We start from the raw sequence: 22,776 nt of genomic DNA on the forward strand, positions 1-22,776 counted from the left end.
TATCCGAACCTCTTTTTCTCAAATAAAGCTTAGCTTTTGTATGAGATTTTGCCATAAAGGCCAATGCAAAATGGAATTTTCTTATTTTCATTATTAGGAAATATTAGTTCATTTTTTAAGGCTAGGATTCTTGGCTCCGTGTTGCAAGTACGAGCATTCACGTGCATTATCAAGGCGCCACAAAAACTTCAGGTTAGTATTTCATGATTTCATCCACTTTTGGATTTTCTTTTGTTTCTTTTTACCCTTTCAAAAACATATTGAGACACATCTACAAAAACAAAATTATTTTGAGACACAAAAAACCACTGAATACAATAAATTCTCTTATCCACCTCTTAAAAAATAAAAATATCTCTTATCCAAAAAAAATAGCAAACTTTTACAATCACAAAATCTAGGACAGGTGTCCTTAAATTAAAACCTTGAGATGTTCAACCAATCACGCAAACCAACGGTCATCATCTTGACAAATTCTAGAAGCAAAGTGAACTTCTCAAAAAGGGCAAAAAAAAGAGAGAAAGTTTGAAAAAACTTCCCTCAAAAAAAAAAAAAAAAAAACTTAACGTAATCCTTTTTGTTTTAATTGAGAAATTTTGGGACTTTTTCCTGTTCATTCTTAAATCTGACTTCTACCCTTTTCTTCTCTCTAAAGCAATTTGAAACCCTTTTCTAGGTTTTGCCTCAATCCAATTTTCTGCGTTTAATTTCTGGAAATTTTCTTCTGGGTTTTTTCTGTTAATAACAATGGCGGATGTTCTTACCAAATCCAGTGTTTTTTCTCCAACAATTTCTCATCATCATAGTGGAAGTAAAAATTTTCCAATTAAATGTTCAGTTTCAGTAAGTAATCGAGGGAGATTAGTTGGCATTTCTTCGTTGAGGAGTAGTTTTGGTGGTGTAAGAATTGCGATCGATAACAATACCAGTTTTGGGTCAAAAAGGAGGAATTACCAATCAATTGATGCTAAGGTTTGTGAAAATCTTTCTGGGTTTTCTTTGTTTTTATTGGAAATTTTAGACCCATGTTATAATTTTTCTTTGGAATATTTAAATCTTGTTTTTTTGGTCATTAATCATTTAATTGCTTAATTATGCCTTCAATTAGTATAACTTTGCTTAAATTAGTATGAAATTGCTTAATTAAGCCTGCAATTAGTATGGTATGAGTTGTTCATTAATGATAAAGACTAGTATAACTCCAACTTATTGAGTTTTCATTGTTTCTAAGGTCTTATTTGGCTCTAGTTTCTGGAACCAAGTTTAGTTTGTATATGTGGAATACTACTTTGTCTAAATGTGCGTGTTTGATGTTGAATATTCAACAACAATTTCAATATGAAAACTTCCATCAAAGGAGGGTTATAAGGAGGTTAAGTAATAAATTGTTTGATCAATCTGTTTAGTACGAATCTTAGGGTACACTTGGAGCCTATAGATATACCTAAGCATATGTTTTAACTTTTTTTTAACTCATTTGGACAGCTGCAATTGAGTAAAATTTAGTCTGTAATGAGCAAATAATTGTCCTGGATACGGACGTGGTAGGCTTGCTTATTATAAACTAGTCTTACATGCACGCAATGCGTGCGATAGCGTGTGAAATAGAAAATAAAATTAATTGGGTCGAAAAACCGTCTTTACATTTTATTTTTTCAAAAAACTGATATTTATTTTGAATGTCTACTTTCCCTCTCTTTTCATTCAAATGAAAAACAGGTAGTTATTTACCTATTTTTTTCTTTTTCTTTTATTCCTTTTTCTATTTTTTGGTGTCCCCCATGTGTTGCCTTATATAATAGAGATGGGATTTATGATTTGTGAGCGCGCGCAACTTCTATTTATGTAGAAGAGGAACCAATGACTGATGAATTGTGTGTAGTATTCAATATATGGAATAGAGATTCTTGTATCTTGTAGGGAGGGGCCTCCCTTTTTCTGTTCTTTGTTTATTGTGGTAACATGGTTTCCTGCATTCATGTGAATTTGCTTAGATAGCTGAAGGAATTTCTTTTCTGTTATAGTAGTATTTAGTATTTCCTTGTGATAATGCAGATGGGTCTGAGCATTGGCAAAGCACAGAAATGGTGGGAGAAAGGACTCCAGCCAAATATGAGAGAGATAACTTCTGCGGAAGACCTAGTCGATTCTTTACTAACAGCAGGAGATACATTAGTTGTCGTTGATTTTTTCTCTCCTGGATGTGGAGGCTGCAGAGCTCTTCATCCTAAGGTACCTTATTTCAATAGGTTTTACAGACTTTTTCCCTTCATTGCTTTTTCTAGTTTCAAATAATATTGTATAGTGGCAAAATTAGTGTTACCTAATTCGAATCCTCTACATACTCTTGTTTTCTTGGCCTAAAGTTCACCAGTTGCATGTTATAAGTCACCTTTTTTTCTTGATCACATTTCAAGGGGATTTTAGCATATTAGGTAACGTTGAGTGAAATAATTTGTTGTTGTACTTGTAGTTCACTCTATAAGTTTGTTTATCACATATTGCTAATATCCGTGTGTTGATTTCTGCAGTTGTGTCAATTGGCAGAGATGAACCCTGATGTCCAGTTTCTTCAGATTAACTATGAAGAACATAAATCAATGTGTTACAGCCTTAATGTTCATGTTCTTCCCTTCTTTCGGTTTTACAGAGGGGCTGAAGGCCGGGTTTCCAGCTTCAGCTGTACAAATGCAACGGTTAGTTTGCGTTCCTCAAAGACTTTTTCTTTTTGTTATGCCTGGTTTAGTTGGACTAGAATTTCTTTGCTTTAATGCATTGCAAAGTTTTGTCATATTCAGTAGGGGAACAATATGTCTGTCTATCTCTTTTATGGTTTCAAGCACACAACCCTTTTGATTATGGCTTCTTTTTCAAATTGGGAATATTTTCTTCTTGTGAAAAATAAAATAAAAATGTGGTTTCCTAATATTCTGTGAAATCATATGACAAAGATATGATAGAAGCTAGAGGAAGTGTTCTCTCTATGAATTGCAATCTTATAGTAGTATTTTCTTTTTCTTGTCTTTTTTTTTTCCTTTTTTTATTTATAAGGGTCTATAGGTTCTGGGGAACGGGATCTTTGTGTATTTACGCGTGAATTTCAATGACAATAGAAACATGTATAATGATGAAGCTCTATACTGATAGTGCTATCATCTTTTCGAATTCATTCAACATAATTTCCCCTTTATATGTGAACGTTTATTGATGATTTTAATAATGATCGTACTTGATATATTGAAATCCTTTTGCAAAAGCATCCATTTAATTGTATGCTCTTCATTTATCACAGATTAAGAAATTCAAGGATGCTTTGGCGAAGCATAACCCAGCAAGGTGTAGCCTTGGGCCAACAAAGGGCCTAGAAGAGAAGGAGCTTCTTGCTCTTGCTGCCAACAAAGACCTTTCATTTACCTATACACCAAAGCCTGTGGAAGCGGAACCCGTACCCGCACCTGCACTTGAAGAAGTCTCTGTTAAGGCTGACGAACAAGTCTTAGCACAAGAAGCTCTCCCTTCTTCCAACAGGAAGCCTCTTAGCTCACAACCATCAACCGTGAGTGAAGAGAAAACTCTAGCTACTGCTGCGAGATGAGTTTGAACGTCTTTACAGCGACTTACAATTTGTACAGTATTACAATATGGGGATGCCTTTTATGATCCCTTTGTAAAAAAGGAAATATCAACCATGGCAGCTCTGGGTCCGTTTTTTCAGTCCAAGCTCTATCTGTGGAATTGTGCCGAAATTCGGTATGCTTGATGCAGCCTCTAAGAGTGTTTTAGGTTTCTGTGAAATTAGAGGATGTTAAATAGAAGCAACGGGTTTGTGTGCTTATGTAGTTAAATGCACTTGGATGTTTGATGTTTATTTACTGTAGTTACTCTTGGATTGTAATATTTATCTAATCTAAGTGTGGTTTTACAAGTACGTTAAAGTATCTATTGAAAAGAGATACGACAGAGATGCATGACCAGTTTGTAGTCTTTGTATAATATTTCATGTTGGACCAGATCAAGATGTTTAATTGTTGGAATTCATAAAAGTTTAGCATTTAGAAAAACCTAGTAACGCATAGTGGATGTTATTGAGGATTTCACTTTTGAGATTTTATCCATAAAAAACGAAGGGTTTTTCTACACTATGTGCTCGTGTTTTTTCTTTTTTTTACGTTGTACCCCATATTTATGGGATTTTACACCGTACTCTGCAACTCTCATTTTTTAATTAAAAATGTCATTGCTGTTAAGTGAATGTTAATTGTTCCATTAATGAAATTAATATTGATTAATCATATTAATTTTTTTCTCATCTCTAGAAGTTCTTCTCTTTCAAAATTCCCCTCTTCTGTAAAACTTCCTCTTCTCTGTGAAATTCTGCATTTTGGTAGCTATGGTTGGGGCGAAACTGAAACCAGAAGGATCTAGGCTTTCTCCTTCGTTTTCAAGCTCTGAAATGGTGAATCGTAAATGTTGTGTCATCTCTCGAAGCAGATTAAATGTTCTAACTTTGGCTGAAATTTAGAGCATACAGTGAGTTTTAATGGAGTTGTATTTCATATTGTAATTTGTACTATTTTGGCTATAGAATTAACTTCACGCCCCAAATTTAGTTGTAGAATTCCCCTAGTTGTAATGTGTTTGCGCAGATACCACTTCTGCAAAGATGAGACCTTTTGCCCATATACCACTTATGGAAAAGTTGCAGTGTTTGGTGATCAAAGAGAGGGATGCCGACATATTTCAAGTGTGATTTAGGGTTAAAATTGCGCAATTTAGAGTTAAAATTTTGAGGTCTGAGTTTTTGATTTAGGGACAGAGGGCAAAGGAGGAGTAGAGGAAGTTGAATGATCAGTAGAGGAGAGAGAGGGGGGGGGGGTTTGTTTCAATTTTCCACCATTGAAGAAGCTCCTCGTAATTTCATGAAATTAGGTGAGGCCTTTTGCTAAAATGTGCATCTTAATTACTAGGTAAGATTTAATTCAAAGAAATTTTGGATTTTTTTCTTATCTCAATCTCAAATATGCTATCTTTAGTTTTCTTCTTGTCGAATTTACTAGGATTGGATGAAGGAGGTAGAGGGAGAGCGAAGTAGAATGGTGGTAGGGGAGGGGAGGGGAAGGTAGGGGAGGGAAAGTGAGAGCGAAGTAGAATGGTGGCAGGGGAGGGGAGTGGAAGGTAGGGGAGGGAGAGGTGCAGCAGCCAGCAAGGGAGGGAGGAGAGAGAAAGGAGGAAGAATGAAAAACTGTTAAAACCAAACGGTTAATGCGAAAGATAACTTCCGTACTTAATAACAGCTCATTAATGGCATTTTGAATTAAAAAACGAGAGTTGAAGGGTACAATGTAGAAATTCCAGAAACATGGGATACAACGTAGAAAATAAAAAACACGAGGGGATAATGTAGAAAAACCCAAAAACAAAACAAATTTCCCTTTGAGGAATATTCGTGCTCTTAATCAACTTATTATGATTTTGATTCCAACTATGCAGAGATGTTTAATTCCATCCAAAAGTAAACAAATTTATATTTGAATCAATTGCGGAACCCGTTTTGTACCAAATTAAACTTTCCTTATGGATCTAGATCATTTATATGCATCAACTTTTAAGATGTTTTGATCGGGGTTAACGTATTGAGGGGTAGTAGAAGTCAATTAATAAATTCAAAATGATGGTGAATTGTATTGGACAAACAACACAATATGTACTCTTCTATATCATCTCTTTGCACATTGCAATAATTAGATTAACATTCAACTATCAAAAAAAAATAAAAATAGATTAACATTAAATATTATAGTTTTTTCATCAAGTAACCCGAGTTTTTAAAAAATTCACCTAGTTCCTCCCAAGTTTTCAAAATATACGGGGTATCCCTAAGTTTCAAACTAATACACTAAGATACCCTTAATAACTAATGGCGTTAACCGTCGTTCGTCATTAACCTTAATTTTCTAGATTTCAAACTAATTAACCACTGACCCTAACCCTAACCCTAACCCTAACCCTAGCAATAACCGTTTACTCAAAAATCATAACCGTACCCGTACCGTTTAACCGCTAATTTTTTCGGTTCAGTAACCGTGCTGTTCAAACTTTTTTTGTCGGGACGGTAACCACCCATTTAGATCGATTTTTCGGTATTTCGGTACGGTATTTCGGTTTTAGTTTTTTATGAACACCCCTAGTGGTTAGGTGGTAGTGGGGTTGGGGTTTGGGTTAAGGTTAGTGTAACACCCCGATAATTCTCTCTTTCTAGAAAATACTTTTATAACAAATCTAGAGAATTACCCAGGCATTATCGCCCGTGTGATAACGTTTCGGCTTACTCAGAATTTTGCAGCGGAAAACATTTACTAAAATAAAATCAACTTTATTAAACTTATGAAATAAATGACAATGTTTGAAACTAAACACACCAACTAAACCTCAAACTTAATAAAGATGTCCTACGAAAACAACTTAAACTATACTAAGTAAAGCCTCTCCATTCCAGCCCCAATGTGACTATTCGCAACCTGTAATGTCAATGCTTTCTTGACTCTCCCCCGAAGGATCACCACAGGATCAATAGGCAAAGCCATGATCACAAACACAGACAAGCACGTAATCAGCAAAGCTGAGTACTACATATCAGACAAAATAATCCTAAACATGATACTACAACACAACTGTAGATAAAAAATAATAATAACAAACAACTGCAGATGACTCTTACTGAACTAGACTCTAACTTTTATTTCTTCTTTAAATGGAATAGTTATGGACGAGTTGTCTATACTGAAATAGGAAATACGGTCATGACTCCGTAAACCAAATTGACCTGCGATATCGAGGAACCTTTGAGCTAAAGAGGAAAGGTGATCAATCCAATCCCAGGAAAGCCATGAGCTACACCATGTACTCCAACCCTTAGTGTCCAACTCTAGACGTGCACCAGTCTAAAGTCTATAACCTATTCTCGTTTCACTTTACGTTGCATTCATTTTTATACTTGTGTTACACCAACCAAGCACACAATACTCACAACTAATAATCACATAACATCACAAAACTCCTTTTTAATCTTAGAATCAATAAGTGTTCACAACTTAGCATCCAAGACTCTTTTAACTTCTTTTATTCTTTACTAACTTGCCTGTTGAACCTAGCCAACAGTAAACTGTACCTTTAATAGGTATAACTCAAATTACCAAATAAGATCCACTCGGTTCTTATAAGATAAATAAATAATCTCCAAGAATCTATGTAACACATGATTCAACTTACTTAATTAATCACTTACGAATTAATACCAAACTGAACTTATTGCTTGCATCAAACTTCCATACAAACAAGTCATACTCATACATATTCTCATTTACATGTAGCACACAGGCAAATAACATGAAAAAATTATAGTAAATCATACATGAACAACAAGGTCCTATACATGATACTAAAAATAAAACATCCCTAAGGCATGTTTCTAAACCTATAGCACGTAGACTATGTACGTACCTTGTATAAACGCAACGGTAGGCCACTTTTAGCTCTAAAAGTCCCCTACATGAATTCTCCGCCTAGAACAATAAATAATCAAGTAAATACTTGAACTAAAAAAATACAGCAACTTTAAAAACGTCCCAAACCCTTTTAAACTCTTTAAAAATCGTTTTTATAATTTAAACTCTTATTTTTAATCCCTAGTATAGATAAACTATTCTAGTGATTAAAAACATTAAAAACCTTAAAATATAACTTTCTGAATTTCCAGCATCTATAAAATTTTCTAAACCTTCTGAAAATATTTTAAATGCATATAAAAATCGTATTCCAATCAAAATTCATATTCATACTTTAAATATACGATTTCTAGTGATTTAAAACCCTAAAAACATCACATTTCATGATTAAAACTAAAAATAATAAATCTGAAATTTTTTTTTATACATATGAACCGAAAATATATTCTTCATAATAAAATATAACTCAAATTATAATCATGCAAATAAAATAAAATAACAATAAAAATTAGAACTTTAATGGAATCTTAAAGGAGAAGTAAAGAAAACAACCAAAATAAGAGGAGGAAGAGAGCGCCGCGGATGTGACAGCAGCAAGAGGAGCGCGGCAGCAGTTTTGGCTTCAAGAAATTATTCGTGACGTTTCTTGTTCAACAAGAAACGTTACTTAGCGAAGAAGAAACGATTTTTGAGAGAAAATATGAAACTCACGCTCAAGAGGAAGAGGAGAGAGAAAATGTCGAGTGAGAGAGAGGAATCGAAATCACGTGCAAGGAGGAGAGAGAAAATAAAGTGTAGGGCAAAATATTTGGGTTTTTAGGATATTTAAATAGGCTAATCCTATTGGGCTTAGGAAAAGGAATTTCAATAATTAAAACTTTGATGACTAACAAGATGGGCTTATTAGGACTTTAGTCATCAAATATCCTTTCCCTTTTTATTACTTTTGGGCTTTCGATTCCATTAAGTTTTCTTTTCAAATATGCTTTTAATAATTAAACTCTTATTTAAAACACGCTTAATTAAAATATTACAAATTTTATTAAGCTAAGAAAAATATTTTTAGTTGACTTTTAAAATAGTCAACCCTTTTTAAAAGTCAAATCATTTTCCAAACTCATTTGGATTTAAATATAACTACATAAATACTTAATATATTTATGAAAATCCTTTAAAAATGTGGGGATTACAGTCTACCCCCCTTAAAAGAAGTTTCGTCCCGAAACTTAACACAAAACCCTCGTACTTTCAAAAGTTTGAACTAACATTTCGAAAACTTTTGAGAAAAGGTAGTGCCTCTCGTGCACTTTCCCATTTTTAAAACACTTGTGTTACTTATGAACACTTTTCTTATGCGGAGACTCTACTTCTTTTGCACTAACATGTGCAAATTGCCCAACATAGGCATACATATCATGAAAATCTCATAAAAATAACAAAAAGCGCGAAATTTATCGCATTCTACCCCCCTTAAAGAAAACGAGTTACGCCCTCGTAACTCACCTCAAGGAATAGGTCTGGATACTTTTTCTTCATATCCTCTTCGGCTTCCCACGTTGCCTCTTCTGACTCGTGGTTAGACCAAAGAACTTTGACAATATGAACATCCTTGTTACGCGTACTACGCACTTTCCTGTCGAGAATCTTGACAGGTCTTTCCTCATAAGTGAGGCTACTATCTATCTGAACTCGTTCAGGCTCTAACACATGGCGCTCATCAGGGATATAGCGCTTCAATTGGGATATATGAAACACTCATGCATCTTTCAAACTCCATTGGCAAGCCAATCTATAAGCTACTTTCCCAATGCGCTCCAAAATCTCATATGGGCCTACATATTTAGCACTCAGCTTGCCCTTTTTCCCAAATCTCATAACGCCTTTGGTGGGTGATACTTTCAGGAATACTTTATCACCTACAGCGAACTCATCTTCGCGCCGTTTTAAGTCTGCATAACTCTTCTGCCTATCTTGCGCAGCTTGAATTCGAGCCTGAATCAATCTAACGTTCTTGACGGTCTCCTCAATGAATTCCGTCCCCAAACACTATTTCTCACCATAGTCATTCCAGCAAATGGGACTTCTACACTTCCGTCCATATAACGCCTCAAAAGGTGCCATCTTTATACTCGCATGGTAACTATTGTTGTAGGAAAACTCAATCAAATCTAATTGGTCCTCCCAACTTCCTTGAAAATCTATAGCACAAGCTCGCAACATATCCTCCATAGTTTGGTTAGTCCTCTCAGTCTGACCATCGGTCGCAGGGTGAAAGGCGGTACTCATCTTTAATGTTGTCCCAAGGTTTGATTGGACCTTTTTCCAAAACTTAGATAGAAATCTAGAGTCACGATCCGAGATAATGTCCTTTGGAACTCCTGCAATCTCACTACATGCTTGATATAGGTTGTAGCGAGTTGCTTCTTCTTCCATGTCTCCTTAATAGGTATGAAAACAGCGGACTTGGTCAGTCTATCCACTATAACCCAAATGGTATCATTTCCACTCCTCGACTTGGGTAAGGCAGTCACAAAGTCCATAGAAATCGAATCCCACTTCCATCCAGGAACCTCTAGTGGTTGGACTTTCCCCATGGGCCTCTTATGGTCTATCTTCACTTTCTGACAGGTTAGACACTTAGACACATACTCAGCTACCTCTCTTTCATGTTCGGCCACCAATATATCACCTTAAGATCCTTATACAGCTTGTCACCCCCAGGGTGCACAGAATAGGAGTATTATGCCCCTCATCCATAAGACGTCTCTTTAGGTCGTTGCACTTCTGTGGTACACACCACCTTCCTTTAAACCTTAGACTCCCATCATCATGAATCTTGAAGTCTACTTCCTTACCTTGCTTCATTTTCCTTTTATCTTATCTAGATGCTCATCCCCAACTTGACCCTCAATGATCTCATCGAAAACTGACACTCCCAAAGAAAGATTACTAGTCTAGCCTACTTTCCCCAGGATTTAAAATTTCTAGGTTCAACCTTTGCATATCTCTACACAACTCCTCAGGGACTATCAAAGCACTCAAGCTATGACTCGATTTCCGACTCAAGGCGTCAGCAACCACATTTGCTTTCCCCTCATGATACTGGATGTCTAGATCATAATCCTTAATCAACTCTAGCCATCTTCTTTGCCTCATATTCAAGTCTTTTTGGGTAAATATGTACTTCAAGCTCTTATGGTCTGTAAATATCTTGCAAGTTGCTCCATAAAGATAATGTCTCCAAATCTTCAATGCAAACACTATGGCAGCTAACTCTAGATCATGGGTAGGGTAATTAGCCTCATAAGGTTTCAATTGACGCGACGCATAAGCTATTACCTTACCATTCTGTTGCAACACACAACCCAAACCATTCTTTGAAGCATCACTATAGACCTCAAATCCCTCATTCCCATCAGGTAGGGTTAAGACAGGTGCAGTGGTTAAACGATCCTTCAAGATCTGAAAGCTTCCTCACACTTCTCATTCCACTCAAACTTGGACTCCTTTTTCATCAAATTAGTCATAGGTTGCTATCTTCGAGAAATCTCTACAAATCTCCTATAATAGCCAGCTAAACCCAAGAAACTTCTAATGTCAGTCACACTCTTTGGAGTTGGCCACTCACTCACAGCTTGAATCTTAGCAGGATCTACAGAGACTCCTTCCTTAGACACAAAATGACCCAAGAATGCTACTTTCTCCAAACGAAACTCACACTTAGAGAACTTGGCATATATTGGTTCTTCCTCAAGGTTTCCAAGATAATCCTCAAATGTTCATCATGCTCGGTTTCATTCCTCGAATATATCAAAATGTCATCAATGAAAACCACTACGAACTTATCTAAAAACTCATGAAAGATTCTATTCATCAATCCATAAATATAGCAGGAGCATTGGTTAACCCAAATGGCATTACAGTGAACTCGTAGTGACCATAACGCGTTCTAAAGGCAGTCTTAGGTACATCCTTATCAGCTACCCTCAATTGATGATATCCTGAACTAAGTCAATCTTCGAGAACACACTGCTCCATTCAATTGATCGAATAGGTCATCTATTCTAGGCAAAGGGTACTTGTTCTTATGGTAACATTATTCAACTCCCTATAGTCATACATAACTCATACTCCCATCCTTTTTCTTCACGAACAAAACAGGAGCTCCCCAAGGCGATGCACTAGGTCTGATATAACCCTTATCCAAAAGTTCTTGCAATTGTGTCTTTAACTCACTCATCTCAGGAGGTGCCATTCTATAAGGTGCCTTAGATATAGGTGCAGTTCCAGGAACTAAGTCTATGGTAAACTCAACAGCTCTTGCAGGCGGCATACCTGAAATTTCACTCGGAAATACGTCCATAAACTCATTCACTATCTGAAACATCCTCAAGTTTTAACTCAGCTTCTTACTCACATCTTGCACACCTACAGAAAATAAGCTCACACCCCTTTCTAAATTTCTGCACTTGCATAGCAGAGATCACTCCAAATTCTTATTTCCCAAACGTCTATAGAGGTCAATTTTCCAAAGGGTTTCTCAACACTACCTTCTGAATCTCACATTCGATTTGGCCTTGAAATGACTTAACCAATTCATCCCAAGAATCACAACTAGGTCTCGCAAATTAAATTCTATTAAGTCAGACGGAAATACAAAGTCTCCTATCTTTAAAGGCAATTTCTAAACAACTCGGTATACCTTATGATTTCTCCAATAGGTATGCTAATAGGCAAATCAACACTTCAAAATCTACTAACCCAATTGAATTTCCTCAATCAAACTTTGCTCAAATCACTGAGCCTTTAACTCCTCAGTGGCTATTACCTCAAATGGAAATCTAGACAACGCTATGAACTTGCTATAATACTCAGAGATAGTCATACTTCTCATCCTAAGGTTTGTAAACTTCTGGGCTTTTAGTTTCCTCATAAAAGCAGGGTAAAACTTTTCTCTTAAAGCAGCAATAAAGGATTCCCAAATAAACTCTTTCATAATCCGAGTCTAGTCTCATTCTCTTTCTACTATAAGTCAGTCTCATCTTTCAGATACAATATAACTTGACCTACTTTCACACTCTCAGGACAGTTCACAGCCCCAAAAATCTCTTCGAACGCCCTAATCCGACTCTCTAAGAGGATAGGACAGCTTACCCCTTAAGGTAGGCGGTTTAATCTTAGCTAGTCTCTCAAACATGTCCCAGCAGAATCGGGACTCTCAGGTCTCTTTTGAGTCACTTTCTTTGCCAATAGGCGAATAGCAGAAGCTAAGGCATCATTATTGTTTGACGCTCTACTTCGCGACTGAAATCTAACGTAACTCTACTTTGGGTTCCAGCATAACTTACATGTCCATCTAATAAGGCAATATTTGATTTGATCATTAAAGATCGCATCAACATACAATTCCACTAAGTTTCAACAAGTGTTCTCTAATAATCACATAATCATCCATGTAAAATATATTCACATCAACATGAAGTAGAAACAAGCAAGCAAGAATATAATCACATGATGAAAAGAATAATAAAAAAAGTATTCCCAACACGTGCCCAGAATAAATTCTTACTCACTCATATAAATAATAGATTTCATTCCTCAATCGATAATAAGAATATTCTCCCAATCCAAAATAACCAACTTATTCCTCAACAATATAAGAATGCTAAATAAGGAAATTTAACCCATTGTAGCTTGACTACTTTCCAACAACTAATCTTAAAGCATAAATACATACTCTATGGGATTACACTATCATTCTCATCCTTATTTCCTTTATACGGAGTAAACATTTCATCTCCAATGTCTTCACTATAATAATATTAATAACAATAATAATAATAGTAACAATAATAACTCGAATTCCTAGATCTAGTATATCTTCAAATCCTTTTGGGATGATGTCCATTTTCATCCATCTCTAAAACATTCGCGTCGCTCAAATAAGGTCTCCAAATAATATTATAGATGTCCTTTCAGGTTTGCACTCTAGTATGATCATACTCTTGAATTACTTCATATATCGCTAACAGGATGCCTACTTTTAACCCATAATGCATAATGATTTCCAGGCTAATGTAACTATAACTTCCAAGCTCATAACATCGAACATTCTCATCATCACTCAATATAGTTGGGTTATAATAGCTTCCTACTCTATTAACTTGCCTGACAATTCTATTAACTTGTCTGGCAGGCATGGTTAGGGATCTACAACAAATAAACCATAAGGGTTTAGCACTCTTCCTGACGTGTTCCCACCAATAATCAAAGGGTAAACAAAAACAAAGGCATGTAAAATATAACACCTTAGCAGGCAAGAAAATATAAACAGTTAGCAGAGAAGAAAAACACTCATGCATCGTTAGCAGGGAAGAAAATAATAATGCACTTATTTGCAGGGAAGAAAATAATGATGATGCTGAACTAATTTTTTCAATGCAGACATATAATGTTTCTATCTTATATGCCCTTCTTATACTACCCATTCTCACAATGCAATACTATACCTTAAAGACATGAAAACTAATGCAGACACTTTTTTATAAATAACATCACTTTTGTGCCTAAAATAAATTTTCTAAGGAAACAAATTTTGAACTCCAAGGTTACTCGAAAAAAAATTTTCACTCAAAAATTTTTTTTTTCCCGTTCGTCTCACTTTTCGAAATGAAACGTAGGAGCATACTAAGGTTTCCTTCAAATAACCCATAAGCTAGGTAACTTAAAACTAAAGTCACTTAATAAGCTAGTTGGTTAGGCGCTATAAGTCTTAAACTAACCTAAAGCTCTGATACCACTTTGTAACACCCCGATAATTCTCTCTTTCTAGAAAATACCTTTATAACAAATAGAGAATTACCGGCATTATCTCCGTGTGATAACGTTTCGGCTTACTCAGAATTTTGCAGCGGAAAACAATTTACTAAAATAAAATCAACTTTATTAAACTTATGAAATAAATGACAATTGTTTGGAAACTAAAGCACACCAACTGAACCTCAAACTTAAGTAAAGATGTCCCTACGAAAACAACTTAAACTATACTAAGTATAAGCCTCTCCATTCCAGGTTCCCAATGTGATGCATCTGCAAACCTGTAATGTCAATGCTTTCTTGACTCTGCTCCCCCGAAGGATCACCACAGGATCAATAGGCAAAGCCATGATCACAAACACAGACAAGCACGTAATCAGCAAAGCTGAGTACTACATATCAGACAAAAATAATCCTAAACATGATACTACAACACAACTTGTAGAATAAAATAATAATAATAACAACTGCAGATGACTCTTACTGAACTAGACTCTAACTTTTATTTCTTCTTTAAATGGAATAGTTATGGGACGAGTTGTCTATACTGAAATAGGAAATACGGTCATGACTCCGTAAACCAAATTGACCTGCGATATCGAGGAACCTTTGAGCTAAAGAGGAAAGGTGATCAATCCAATCCCAGGAAAGCCATGGGCTACCACCATGTACTCCAACCCTTAGTGTCCAACTCTAGACGTGCACCAGTCTAAAGTCTATAACCTATTCTCGTTTCACTTTACGTTGCATTCATTTTATACTTGTGTTAACACCAACCAAGCACACAATACTCACAACTAATAATCACATAACATCACAAAACTCCTTTTTAATCTTAGAATCAATAAGTGTTCACAACTTAGCATCCAAGACTCTTTTAACTTCTTTTATTCTTTACTAACTTGCCTGTTGAACCTAGCCAACAGTAAACTGTACCTTTATATAGGTATAACTCAAAATTACCAAATAAGATCCACGATTCTTATAAGATAAATAAATAATCTCCAAGAATCTATGTAACACATGATTCCAACTTACTTAAATTAATCCACTTACGAATTAATACCAAACTGAACTTATTGCTTGCATCAAACTTCCATACAAACAAGTCATACTCATACATATTCTCAATTTACATGTAGCACGCAGGCAAATAACATGTAAAGTAATTATAGTAAATCATATACATGACAACAAGGTCCTATACATGATACTACAAAATAAAAACATCCCTAAAGCATGTTTCTAACCACATAGCACGTAGACTATGTACGTACCTTGTATAAACGCAACGGTAGGCCACTTTTAAGCTCTAAAAGTCCCCTACAATGAAATCTCCGCCTAGAACAATAAATAATCAAGTAAATACTTGAACTAAAAAAATACAGCAACTTTAAAACGTCCCAAACCCTTTTAAACTTCTTTAAAAATCGCTTTTATAATTTAAACTCTCATTATTTTTAATCCCTAGTATAGATCAACTATTCTAGTGATTAAAAACCTTAAAATATTAACTTTCTGAATTTCCAGCATCTATAAAATTTTCTAAACTTTCTGAAAATATTTTAAATGCATATAAAAATCGTATTCCAATCAAAATTCATATCCATACTTTAAATATACGATTTCTAGTGATTTAAAACCCTAAAAATCACATCTTTCATGATTAAAACTAAAAATAATAAATCTGAAATTTTTTCTTTTATACATATGATCCGAAAATATATTCTTCATAATAAAAATAATAACTCAAATCGTAATCATGCAAATAATAATAAAATAACAATAAAAATTAGAACTTTAATGGAATCTTAAAGGAGAAGTAAAGAAAAACAACCAAAATAAGAGGAGGAAGAGCAGCGCCGCGGCTGTGACAGCAGCAAGGGGGTGGCGGCAGCAGGTTTTGGCTTCAAGAAATTATTCGTGACGTTTCTTGTTCAACAAGAAACGTTACTTAGCGAAGAAGAAACGATTTTTGAGAGAAAAATGAAACTCACGCTCAAGAGGAAGAGGAGAGAGAAAATGTCGAGTGAGAGAGAGGAATTTCAGAAATCACGTGCAAGGGAGGAGAGAGAAAATAAAGTGTAGGGCAAAATATTTGGGTTTTTAGGATATTTAAATAGGCTAATCCTATTGGGCTTAGGAAAAGGAATTTCAATAATTAAAACTTTGATGACTAACAAGATGGGCTTATTAGGACTTTAGTCATCAAATTATCCTTTCCCTTTTTATTACTTTTGGGCTTTCGATTCCATTAAGTTTTCTTTTCAAATATGCTTTTAATAATTAAACTCTTATTTAAAACACGCTTAATTAAAATATTACAAATTTTATTAAGCTAAGAAAAATATTTTTAGTTGACTTTTAAAAATAGTCAACCCTTTTTAAAAGTCAAATCATTTTCCAAACTCATTTGGATTTAAATATAGCTACATAAATACCTTAATATATTTATGAAAATCCTTTAAAATTGTGGGGGATTACAGTTAGATTTAGTTAGGTTAATTAGGGCTAATCAGGTTTAAGACTAATGGTGATTAACATCGTTAATCATTAAGGATATCTGAGTGCATTAATTTGTAACTTAGGGCTACCCTATATATTTTGAAAATTTGGGGGTATCAAGTGAGTTTTTTTTTAAAATTCGGGGGTATTTGGTGAAAAAACCGTAAATATTATATTGAAAAATGTACTAAATATAAGAATGTAAAAATGGAGGAAATAAACGGAATTTCAAAATTTGAACTAATATTATAAGTTAAAGATAAGGATATACTTATTAGATTAAAACAGGACGTATATCAAAGTGTGGATAATGCACTAGGGTGCACAATGCTCATTGTGCACTCAAAAAGAACATACCATTTATATAAAAGAACACGTACTTTTTTCAACAAGTTTTCTACATTAAAAAATAGCATACGACTTAAAATCAAAGAACATGCAAATCTATTTTTATAAAAGAATATAGGTTATAATGAAATGAACCTATCGTAAATGAACGGTAAAAGAACATATACCTTTTAAATTTAAATTTGAAAAAGGAATTTTTAGTTACAAAATTTAAGGAAATAAATAACAATAATTTTTTAAAATTATAAATTCTAAAAATGATAAAACAATGTACTTTAATGAAAGGGTACACTATGTTCTACATGCACTTGTACTTATATGCGCGGCCAAACATTTATTTAAACGAGTTGAAAGTCTTGATCCAAAATCTAATTTCACAATGGATAAAAAAAATATATCTAATTTCACATTACGTTCAGATCGAATTGTCGGGTCTTATAAATCTATACAAATATATAAAAAGGCGTGCGAAAACAAGAAACTGTGCCATGTGGCGCTCTTCCTAAAGAGTTTCGGTTCATGTAATCCATGTACAATAAATAAATTAAGAAATTGCATAGTATAGGGTTTGATCCCGAGACCTCAAATATTATATTATTGTTTTATACTCCCTCCGTTTCATATTAATCTACACACTTTGACATTTTACACTATTCACAAATTATACTTTGACTCTCATTTGTGATTTATACGTGAATAAAAACATAATCATGTGGGATCTTGTTAGATTGGTCTTAGTATGTATTTTATTAATATGTACTTTTTATAATTTTTACAAATACAAAACTAAAAATATATGTCTTCAAAGTTTTACATTGGCATGCGTGAAAAGTGTAAGTGTGTAGATTAAAATGAAACGGAGGGAGTAGTATTATATAGATAGATGAAATTGTATTTAGTGTTATTATCATAATGTATTATATTAATAAACTAGTTTTGGGACCCGTGCAAAAATGCACGGGAAGTGATTTGCTTAATAAAACAGAATTCTCAATGAAACCAATAGCAGACAACAAATACTGTAATGAAAGAATAAGTAAAAGTTATATTAACAAACATTACAAAAATGTGTATGAAGTTATACATTTTGGAACACTTCCTTGTAAACAACATTTGTAGTTGTTTTGCACACATTATTCTCTTTATACACAATAGAATTTTAAGTCCTTTTTTGCTCGTGACTCGGGAAATAGCGACATATAGCTGACCATGGCTGAAAACAGGCCTCGGTAAATACAAACCGACGTGCGACAATGATTGTCCTTGACTTTTATTTATTGTCATGGCAAAACACACAGTCAAAGGAAATTGTCGTCTTTGAAATCTGATAGGAAATTTTGTTGAGTCAGACGGTGTTAGTGTCATTCGTGGGATGAATACCTTTCACCAACATTGCTCCCTGAAATGACAGTAGCTTCAATCACTCGATTGCCTAAATGCTTGACTACCAGCCTCGTGCCATTACACAATCCAGATGTCTGATCAATATTACGAAGCAACATGATAGGAGCACCAACTTTTAACTTAATACTATGATTTGGCAGGCCTGAGCACTTTATTGTGTTTAAGAATTCAGTAGAATATATATCATGAGCCCCTAAGTTCCCTTCATCTTTACTAATTGCATCACAACTCAAGTAAATTTTCTCATCACCTGGAATTGTGGACAACACATGATCATTAACCTTCTCAACTATTTCATTAGTTGGAGCTAAATTGCTCTTTCTTGGAAGTATTTGGCTTCCCAAAGGTGATCAGTGAGTGAAGGGTATGTGCTGTCGACAATCGTGATATGGGGTCATCTCCACCGTCTATAAGAATATCTCAGTGATTTCAATATCGACTTCTCCATCATTGGGCCCTCCAGCTCTGCCATCGCCAACGCTTAGTATCCATTCTGAGAAGTCCCTTATTTCATTAGCGGTAGACGAAGAAGAACATGATTGAAGTCTCATATTGCGTGTCAGCTTCAAAACCTTACATGAATCCCATAGAAACGAAGAGTTCAAGGTCGCAAATACTATATCTTGCCTGGTACCCTTGGGTATAACAGGCAGAATCTGTCTTAAATCACCACCAAAGACAACAACTTTACCTCCAAATGGTCGATGCAAATTATCTCGATCAACAGCTTGCATAATGTCTTTAAACTCCTATCAAGTGCTTCAAAGCAATATTTGTGCATCATTGGTGCTTCATCCCAGATAATTAGCTTTGTTCTCATGAGCAATGCAGCTAAGTCAGAACCAGGCCTAATAGCTACACACGTAGAGTTTTCACAAACATTGAGTGGAAGCCGAACCTTGAATGGGCGGTTCGACCTTTTGGAAGAAGTAGGGACGCAATTCCACTTGATGCTACTGGCAAAACAATTTCACCCATCTTCCTAATTGCAGCACACAATGTCCTCCAAATGTATGTCTTACCCGTCCTCCATATCCGTATACAAAAAACACTCCTGATTGGCCATTAACAGAGTGCATTATTTCGTTGAAAACCATTAGTTGTTCTTCGGTTAGACAGGAAATAGTTTGTCATATTCTTGAATTAAGGAGGGTATGTCATATGAAAGCTCATCCGCTATTAGCTTATTTTGACCTTCAAACACGACTAATTCATCTGGAAATGGCATCTCACTGAATTTTCGAAGACTACTACCATTACTTTGAAGTTTAGCTTCAATATCTGCCAGTGCAAACGCTTGAATTTGTTCATCAGTTAGAGTTAAATCTGCAACGCGATAGAGAAGATTTAATATTAGATGCCTTCATATATGTCATCGTGATCTTTTTTTCGTTGCAAACTTATAAACATGCAAGAAGCGATAAAAAAAGTAAGTATGCATAGTACTGTAGCATGTACCTTTGTTTTTATGAATACGACGTTGTTTATATAGAATGTCATCAGATAGTAGGTGCCATGTTTTTTCCCATATGTCTTCTGGTTTAGATAAGCTACCAGACATAAGTAACATGCAAAACAGATTCCTTAGATAATGCCCCGTTTCTCTAAAGCTTGCCTCTGTTATGGCGTCTATGTATTCCTTGTCGTCATCAAGCAGCCCCCTTGCATAGCAAGCTTCTTTGAAGGTTGGATACACTGAACCATCAACAGTTCTTATATCCTCGTAGCACGTCGGACCTTTACAAAATTAAGGAGCGTTCTTAGATAGTATTTCTCACCAGAACCTGGAGTGACATGGTATACCCTGCCAAGTGAGAAACCTTTCGACCTAGGTGCCCATTCTCGCGTAGGTTGTTTCCAAACAAATTTGTGGGGAATCTACATACGTCAACTGTCTTGCTTCTTCATACTTTTGGTTGCATTCCATCCACGATAAAAACTTTGTCTTATTAACATTAGGTCTATCAAGTACATCTTCCACGTCCATATGGTCAGTGTAGACAACCATTTGCTCCCCAGGTAGATGGAAACTCAATCTCTCAACAGCAGGGGTTCGATGGTGAATAGGAAATCCATATATCCTCCACACTGCCTCACAAGCAGATATGTAACGAGTCGTAATACATTTTAATCTCATCAATCTTTTGTGGATCATCGCTGCTATTTCTGTTTTGATAAGCAGCAGCGTCACTCTATCGTAACCCTTATTTATGTACTTGAACAAATACTTTATCGATCTGGATTGATTGCACCATTCAACGTTTATATGGGCACGATACTTACGAAGCAGTTGTGGATTATAAGGAACAACAAACCTATTATCAAGATGCACTCCGTTTTTCTCAACCGAGATTCCGTTATCTCTTCTTCTATAAACTGGATATCCTTCCTCATCAACCTTTGTTTCGTCAATAATCTTTTAGGAAAATGCTTTGTGCACTTTTTTTGATCCATGCAAGGTGCATTAGTGTTGGAGGGACCACATGGACCATGAACATCATTTCCGTAACAGTCTCATATAAATCCGGATCCTCAATTGGATCTGGTAACTCAGCGCATATAATCTTGTCAATATCGCTTGCCTGTGGATATTTGTCAGCGGGGTGCAGGAAAAGAAGTATATGAGCATGCGGAAGGCCACGCTTTTGAAACTCAACTGTATAAACAACTGGAGAAAAGAAGAAAATATGTATGTATCATTATTTGAACAACCTTATAAGTAGACCAACTAATCTTGAATGTAGTCAATGTTTTGTAAAGTAGTATGAAATTCAATTAATTCAATAAGAATATATATTAAAATGAGAAAAAGATGTAGAAATCAGCATCATTATAAGCATTTGATTTATACGTACCAGCTTTAACTCGGCCAAATATCTCATTCTCCTTTAAGTCTTTAACCAATTGGTCGAGCTTCATTTTAAAGACTCGACAGATGATATCCGGTCTGTCCTCGGGTCTAAGTCCCCTTTTTTGAACGAATCTGCTTATTTCTGGCCATTTAGCATTACACGTAAAGGTTATAAACAGATCTGGATAACCATACCATCTACAAATTGCCATTGCATCCTGATAGTTCTCTCTCATGTAGCTATGTCCACCTGTGAATGACGCTGGTATAACAATCGATTGCCATTGGAAGATCCCTCTGTATCACCTCTTTCCACAGCCCCTCTTAAATTCTTCTTACTGATCTTAAACTTTGTTGGTTATTCTTTAGAAAGGAGAGCCTCTCTGCCTCAATCATAGTGTAGCCGTCAACCAAAAATTGTTGATACAACCGACGACATAATAACAAAGTATCAGCTTCATGTTCACGATCTTGCATCTGTATGCAAACCACTCACGCATAGTAAGTCGTTCTCTTTTATTCGTAGAACTACTTGATGCGGTCTTGTCCTATGCATAACATCTACTCGATATCCATCTTCCCCATATGGGAAAATCAGTGGATATTGTAACGGTAAATACGATGGGTGAAGCTCAGATATCTGCCTTAATCTTCCATTTTTCCTTTGGACTACTACATCCCTCTTATCTGCTGTATCAATGTCTCCAACTATAAGCGCGGCCACTTCGGATGTTGTTGGAAGGTTATAAGTCCTTCCATCAGAATCCCTTCTTCCAATTAGCCTAAGTTTTAAGTCTTCGCCGTTGTTTGATTCGAAACGATCTCTAGCCATTCTAAAACTCTTGGCCAATGGGTTATGCTGATCAATCATATCCTTCAATTGTGCAACGACACGATCTTCAAATTTATTTGGGTCTTTAGAACTGAAGCAATATAGTACGTTCAACGTTAGCATTCTTTATTATGAATGAGGATGTATATATTACATTTAAAACAAATAACATGTTCAAATATTTGCAGTAAAATAGCACGATACCTTGCCGCACTCATCCTATTCTGAACCTCTTCTTCAGTATCATATATGTATAGTTGAGAGAATTTAGGACGTGCTCCATCGTTCGGCAACAAACTGCCTATCAGGTGATGATTTTGACCTCCAATCTTGTATGTATATGGACCACGCCATGAGTAGTTGGTGCAATTATTCTACCTCCCATAGAAGTGAAAGAATACATCATGTTATACCCCTAATATTATCAAGGAAGTGCGCACTTCTACTATGTCTCTTCTTCAATAGATCTTCCAAAAGTTGGGGTGGACGCTTAAGTAAAGGTAATTGCACTTTTC

At 35.3% G+C, this 22,776-nt stretch overlaps 1 protein-coding gene and 1 long non-coding RNA gene across 2 annotated transcripts; one reads left to right on the plus strand and one right to left on the minus strand.

Annotated features, from left to right (window-relative positions):
- Positions 1–451: 451 nt before the first annotated feature.
- Positions 452–3,928, plus strand: LOC104888985 (thioredoxin-like 1-1, chloroplastic). The gene is made up of 4 exons (XM_010674105.4): positions 452–972; positions 2,056–2,232; positions 2,532–2,696; positions 3,293–3,928. Exons 1-4 carry the CDS (start codon positions 748–750, stop codon positions 3,593–3,595), a joined length of 870 nt encoding a protein of 289 aa, XP_010672407.2. The 5' UTR covers positions 452–747; the 3' UTR covers positions 3,596–3,928.
- A 10,498-nt stretch (positions 3,929–14,426) lies between these two features.
- Positions 14,427–15,688, minus strand: LOC130590704 (uncharacterized). The gene is made up of 2 exons (XR_008968548.1): positions 15,599–15,688; positions 14,427–14,627 (listed from the first exon to the last, which is right to left on the minus strand). It is a non-coding gene; the product is annotated as an uncharacterized LOC130590704 (long non-coding RNA).
- Positions 15,689–22,776: the final 7,088 nt, after the last annotated feature.

This window comes from Beta vulgaris, chromosome 3, assembly GCF_026745355.1.
Source record: "Beta vulgaris subsp. vulgaris cultivar EL10 chromosome 3, EL10.2, whole genome shotgun sequence".
Classification (NCBI taxonomy): Eukaryota; Viridiplantae; Streptophyta; class Magnoliopsida; order Caryophyllales; family Amaranthaceae; genus Beta; species Beta vulgaris.

Coding starts and splice junctions, on each gene's coding strand:
- LOC104888985 (XM_010674105.4), top strand. CDS start 748: ATGGCGGATGTTCTTACCAAATCCAGTGTTTTTTCTCCAACAATTTCT. Junction 973..2,055: donor ACCAATCAATTGATGCTAAG/GTTTGTGAAAAT, acceptor GTGATAATGCAG/ATGGGTCTGAGCATTGGCAA. Junction 2,697..3,292: donor TCAGCTGTACAAATGCAACG/GTTAGTTTGCGT, acceptor CATTTATCACAG/ATTAAGAAATTCAAGGATGC.